Below are 7119 nucleotides of genomic sequence, written 5' to 3'. Positions count from 1 at the left end.
AAGTTAATAAAATTCAAGATAATCCCAAGAAATTGTGGCAATTACTTAAAGATATTGGTTATGAAAAAAAGAAAAAGAGAGTCAAATTGTCGTTGAAATTGAAGGGAAAACCATTGCAAACCATTCTTTCGTTAAAATAGCTCAAAATCTGATTAAATTACTTTCATTACCTAAAATGCTTTTTCACTACTGCTCTCAAAGGTTTAAAGATTACTAAGTGTACTTATATACTCTGCAGGAGATAAATTAGGACTTTATCCTCAGTGCACCGAAGAATGTTGATGATCTTCGGGAAAGCACTGGTCTGGACGGTACGAGTTCTGTTTTCTTTTATTTATTTTTAATAGATTAGTATTCAACCAAGCAAGAACATCATCAAGACAAGATGGGATTTTTGATTTAGGGTGATCGAGGTCATTTTGGTTGGATTCTGAATGAGAATACTTTATTATCTGAATATCATCTGCATGTAAGTCAAGATTTTTTTTTATGAGAATAGAATAAGGGCCTAGATCAGCCTTTGGCGGTTTCATCCTCAATACGGACAGAACATCGACTGTGGCTCAGATAATAATTTGAACCATTCAAATGCTTTAATACCGTGGATACACGATTTACGAAGCCGCCTTTCTTTTATACTCAGGGTAAAAACTCAAAATTCCACGCATAACCTTGAGCTTGTCCTTTGACCATTTCTTCCCAAAATGTAACCATTTCTTTCTCCGATTATGTACCATTTTAGTGAATGTTATGATCATCCTTTCGTTAGTTTGTACAATTTAGTAGTCTTGCTAACAGACAAACACACGGCGGTGAATACATAACCTCCTTTAGCAGGGGTATAACTGCCTGCCATATTAAACGAACATCGCGTACTGGTATTTGGGTATATTTTTATTGCATAAAAGAAGCTCAAATACAAAACAGTCTGTTACAACACACGCTAAATTGAAAGACTGAATATAAAATTACAAAGATATAAAATTGGCAATTAAAAATTTACAAATCATTATTAAAATATTGCAATATTAAATATGAAATTTATTAAAAACATTAAAAAGACAGACGAAGTCACAAATTATAATTATAAATCGTTAATTTGAACATGAGTGTCTTCTTGGTGGACACTGGTGCATAATAATTGTTTATTTATTCAAAGCTTCAAGTTCAATAGATCTGTGTCTACTTACTTACTAACTTGCTTACTTTTACTTACTTGCACTGCAGATGATTATGTTACGCAGTACTTACGTCTCTATATATAGGAACAATTTATTGAACGAACCCATACATATCAAATATGTATTGTTCAAAGATCAATAGACCTATCTAATTCAAGTACACAGAAACGAAATTATTGATCAGGTTTGACGAGTCTATAAAATGTTGCTTTTTACTTTGGTGTTATTGTTAGATAAACGATTCAGTTTTGCGTTTACTATTAACTGATAAGATGTATCGTACGTTTCTCTCATTGTTCGGTATCATTACATTGCTTGGATGTTCATTTGCCGGTGAGTATATTTTATAAATACAAAATACAAACACGTAATTATCGATCATAACTACATACATTTTCTTTATATATTCACGACGACTTTAGCAGACAAGCATGACTCGAATGATTATCTCCGTCTTCGATGGTACTATTTAATAACATTGCTTATATATTCATCTGCCGGTGAGTAGAACTAAGAAACAACTGAGAAAGTAATCAAGTTGTGAATCATTGTGTAAAGCCTAAATAGGCCTAATATTTTTTATTACTATAACCAGTGTACTAGTTACAGTAAACAAGAGATAAAAAAAAAAAAAACCAAATAACATAGATGAATGTAGATAGGTTCTAAAGTAATGGACCTTTCCAAAGTGTTAATAAAGCTACACAACTGATCAACCAGAAGGGTACCAGGATTTGGGAGTGTCCAACTGAAGCCACATTTACACTAGGCACGACTATAAAATTAGGGAGCTTACGATTGCACGACGACGGTAGGCCGCAAAACGTAGTGACTTCACTAAAAGTAATCTGCGCATGCGTGAACGTTAAAATCACCTCGTCGAGTAGATTCTGGAACGCAATTTGGCCAAATCTACGTATGCAGAGAACGCGCATCTGTGTCGTGTCGTTGTCGTGATCGTGTCTAGGGTAAATGAGACTTAGCAACATAATCCAAGGGGCAGGGCTATACTCGAAACCGAAGTAATGAAATATATTTGAACTATTACCTTAAAGGAATGTCCACACTATCAAATTGTATATGACAAAAAAATTGAATATGTTCATATTCGGGTGTAATATGACATCATCATGCCCTTGTAAATGGCATGATGATGAACTTATTTCTCCATTAGTTGAGTTGGCCTTATAACTTACGTTCAATCAGTACTATTTCAATCGCATACAACATAGTTTGCAACTGTTTCGTACTATGAAGTAACTACATACTTCCAACTCTCAATAAACTATTTCCATAGAGGTATAATATCTCCTGCGATTTTATAATTGTAGTGCAGTGGTTGTCGTGTCGGGAAATCGAGTTTATAGTCTTTCAGTTACAAATGCATGTTTTCGGGTGTATGCTGGTGTATGTCTGGGTGTAAGTGATGTGTATTTGCATATGTAAAGCTGACGTCTTTCTTGCTTTACAGTATAGGTCCAGCCGAATAAGAATTAATTGCGGTCAAATTTTCTTTCGCAAAAAATGGCGAAAGGTTTTTAACTTTTTTCGCCAAATTGAAAATGCTTAGCCAAATTTAAAAACCAATAAAATTTTACAAAAACGGTTCCGTAAATGAATTTCTTGCTTATTTATGGCTTATTCATCTGTAACCAGTTGTAAATGCGGTAATAATAATATAAATGATTGAACAAACAAAACAAAAACGATCGTTTACGATATGTGGGCCCGACGCGTCGGGCCGTCGCGACGGCTACCGGACCTGTTCTAGGCTAGGCGTAGTGGTTCGCCCAGGCCTTAGCTAGGGCCTAATTCAAATTGGGAGTAGAGAGTGTCTCCAGGGGTGGCGCCAGCGGAGGGGGGGGGGGCGGTGTGCAGGTTCCCCCCGTCAGGGAGAGCTCCCCCCCCCCGTCGGGGAGAAAAAAAACACAATTCGTCGGGGAGAAAAAATTATTATATGTAGGCCTACTTTTTACATATTAGTAGACTTTAAAATCGATTAAATAAGCTTTTGAAACCCCTAAATTATCGAAATTTTCGGGGGCATCACTGTCGGAACATCTTAATCGAAGCTCGACCACGCCCACTTTGCTTTCGTCGGGGAAATCTGACACCTCGTCGGGGTCACCGCCCCCCACCCCACCCCCGTCGGGCAAATCCTGGCGCCACACCTCAGTGTCTCACTTTTTGGCATTACAAGAGACTGCAGCTATTTCAAGTACTGTACAATAGACCCTACCTGGTGTTTTGCTTACCAACGGTATTGTTATGCAAATGAGCCAGATAAGCACAATCTGCACATGCTCAGAAAAACAAAACTTTCCTTAGCCACACTGCGTATCGGCTAGGCGTACAGCAGCTAGGCTTAGTTTATCTTATTTTTGTTTGTTACGCACCGCTGACTTAGGCTGCTTGTCATCAGTTCAAGATGGAATAGGCGTATTAAAATCCAAATATTGGCGTTTGTGAGCAATACATATTAACTTTATATAGGTAAGTAGTAAGTATATGAATAATTTTAATGCACTAGTTAGTTGATAACTTCATTCTAATTTGTTTTGGGTCTTTTTTCTGCATTTTTATAAGCGGTTAGACATCACCTAGGCCGGGTCTACTCTAGCTAATCATATCAATTTAAAATCAAATTTGTAGATATACTTTCCTTATATCTTAACTTGCAGGTGATTTTATTGGCAGACTAGTTTGTTTTTAAGTGTGTAAGTAGGATTGATTTGCATGCCAAGTGAAATTAGTACCCTTATTTTGCTTTGTTTTACCTACCGTAATTCCCAGCTAGGCCTAGCTGTACGCCTAGCCGATACGCAGTGTGGCCATGATGTGGCTAAGGAAAGTTTTATTTTTTTTTAGCATGTGCAGATTGTGCTTATCTGGCTCATTTGCATAACAATACCACACATAAGGCTAATTCAAGTTAGACGGCTTAAACCAGCCAGCTTCCTATCCTGGTAACAGTTATAAGCATTAAAATAACTAAACATAATAATAATAATAATAATAATAATAATAATAATAATAGGGAGGTTTCGTACTCAAACACATACGGTTAGTGTGACAGATTTATGACAGATAAATTGTTTACAGTATATAAAAATTTGCATTCGCCATTTTGGCGAACGATGCAATTTTTTTCTTCGCCAAACGGTATCTCAAATTTGCCGTTGGCGAATGGCTAGCGTGAGCGTAGAATTATTGATTATTTATTCTTGCAACTGGAATCTTGGTTTTCGGGATCAGTATAGAAATTACAATCTGTTGAATCCAATGTATCTCGCAACTAGAATTATTAGTAAAATTTCGTGAGATATCCTTCCAAATGATGAAATTATTCATAGTATTGTGCCTTGGAAAATATTTGCCTCTCACTAGCCGCCTCTTAAATCGTCGAAGCAGCTAGGATGCATACCAATAGGACTATGTATTTCATAGTGGTATGGTGACCGAAGATTGAACTGACTGGAAGCGCCATAAATCAAATTGATTTTGTTGACCTTTTTATGTTTACTGTACATTATAAAGACGAATTAACGTTGACAAAACTAGAATACCTGAATATCCTACTTACTACATGCATTAATTCTTCTCTCGGCCGTACCATTCTTTCCTTTGTCATACCATGTCCAACTAAACAGGACACGGCTCGGGTAAACAATCGACCAGGCATTTTTTACGTACGTGTAGTGAACGAGATATGCGTGTCGTGTCGGATAGCAACCAGCTTATGACGTCATAAATCTGTCACACTAACCGTATGTGTTTGAGTGCGAAACCTCCCAAGTATTATTATTATTATGTTTAGTTATTATAATTCTTATAAGCAAAATTTATTTAATTTATGCACTTTAATAAGACAACTGGAACTTAAGGAGTCAGGATAACATTGCATATCATCCAGGCGCAGGAAGTTAACACCTAATGATGGATTATGGTCAATTTGGGTATTCAAGAACACTCTTCAGAAAAAACAAGTGCGGATTGCCTCCTAGTGTAGAGTAATGTTGAAGTTACTATATTTTACTCTCGGCTCTGTCACATATAGATATTATCATTTTTAATACTATAGAGAGACTAAAAATTTCTATGAACTCCAGGAAAAAAAAAATGCTCATGAGTTGGATGATGGACTTTTCCAAGTTTCTGAGTCGATTTGAATGGAATAGTTCGTCTGCAGCCGCTTACCTCAGTCGGCTAAACTTGTGGTAGGCACTGAGTCTTCTTCGGATTTCGTGATTCCTTGGTGTTTACATCAAATAGATCTACGTCCAATACAACAAATAAAAGTATTATATACAAATAAAAAACTTCATTTTATTTTAAAATAAACACATCGTTTGTATACTAATTCATGGTTAATAATTTTAAAAGACACGATGTGCCATACTGCTTTTATGCAATCAAAGCATTATTATTTATAGTATTTCACCACAATAATTTTCTTGCAACTCAAGTACAATTATACCCATGTATATTTATTTATAATTCTTTCTTTTTTCATTATATTTCAATCTAGTTTTATTTCAGTGAGGAAAATAATTACAATACATCGGGTTGAAACATTGACAATAAAAACACAGAACGCAGTATTAGGATTTTACTATTATTAATTACCGTTAACAATAAATAAATTGGTCTAATATTTTAAGTATTGAATCCGACTGTTGAAAAAACGTTGAACAGGAAAACTAAGATTTCAAATCGAATTGCAATGTAAAGTCAACTTCAATATTTGTAGAGCCTTGCGTTCACCCTCTTGGAATAGAAGACAGAACAATTCAACTGACAGCATCATCTGAAATCGACAATTACCATAGAGCTGATCGTGGAAGACTGAATACTGTACATGAGTCCGACAATGGTTATGGATCATGGGTCGCTTATTACCAAGACCAAAATCAATGGATTCAAGCCCACCTCGGTTCTTTGTTGAAAGTAACCGGAGTGATAACACAAGGTCGACAGGATTTAGATCAGTGGGTGACGTCATATAAAGTTCTTCACAGTACTGGTGGCAACTTTGAAGAAATCCTCGACGCCAGTGGTCATGTTGCAGTAAGTTTCATACCTTAAACATTCATTCTTGAGGTAAAAGATGGATTTATCATTGTTTTTCTAATGTGCAACCTAAAATATTCGCATCATTAGGCTTAAAGTTGTTTGTTTGGTCTTCAGTTCTCGCCCATAGCTCAATGAAAAAAGCGGCGGCATTTCTAAAAAGTTTTTTTTTTCCAGATTTTTTTTTTTTTTTTCAAATATAAAGAAGTGATCTTTACTTTTCTCCATTTTGGGCATGAAAGTTTTCTAAATTTGGTGTCTGCTGTAAGGTATTGCAATTCTAGACTAAAATGGATATCCATCCTACAGTTTGATATCCATTTTTGTAGTTTCTTGACAGACTGTGTTTGCTTGGCTTTGTCGTGTCAGCTCGTTGTACAAAAATGGCGTCAATGGCCAAGAATACCAAATATGACAATATAAAAATTAGCGGTATATTACTATTTACGGTAAACAGTAAGACGCATGAATTTAAAGGCTATTTTCTGCCTTTATTTGATCTAGTTGAAATTTATTGTTAAATTTTAAAAGTAGTTTTTTCCATTAATGAACGACTTGGTGTTTTTTCATTTATTTTTATATTTTTTTTAATTTATTTAATATTAAAAAAATGTTTCATGCTGTACTGTACATTTTTGTTTGGTTTTTAAAATCTATGTATGTCATATTTTTTTGAGATAAAAATTAACAAGAGGAGCATGTTGCAATAATCGTATCAAGCATAGCTCATCGGAAAGTTTCCAATTTATATATATATATATATATATATTTATATATACGCGTATATATATGTATGTATGTATACATATGAATATATAAGTATATTCATATATATAGTATATATATATATACATACATACACATATAG

At 34.9% G+C, this 7119-nt stretch overlaps 1 protein-coding gene across 1 annotated transcript in view; it reads left to right on the top strand.

Moving 5' to 3' along the window:
• Nucleotides 1-1381: 1381 nt before the first annotated feature.
• The window catches only part of LOC117109722 (lactadherin-like), a 10451-nt gene continuing 4713 nt past the window's right edge, over nucleotides 1382-7119 (top strand). Inside the window, exons 1-3 of the mRNA XM_033252110.1 lie at nucleotides 1382-1514; nucleotides 5932-6248; nucleotides 6581-6707. Coding sequence (XP_033108001.1) covers nucleotides 1454-1514; nucleotides 5932-6248; nucleotides 6581-6707 — 505 coding nt within the window. The 5' untranslated portion in view covers nucleotides 1382-1453. The remainder of the gene's footprint in view (nucleotides 1515-5931; nucleotides 6249-6580; nucleotides 6708-7119) is intronic.

The sequence above is a fragment of the Anneissia japonica genome, unplaced genomic scaffold (assembly GCF_011630105.1).
Source record: "Anneissia japonica isolate Jap-2015-1 unplaced genomic scaffold, ASM1163010v1 scaffold3782_len1007564_cov172, whole genome shotgun sequence".
NCBI lineage: Eukaryota > Metazoa > Echinodermata > Crinoidea > Comatulida > Comatulidae > Anneissia > Anneissia japonica.
The sequence above is the reverse complement of the archived record's forward strand: the minus strand, read 5'-3'. Positions and strand labels throughout refer to the sequence as shown.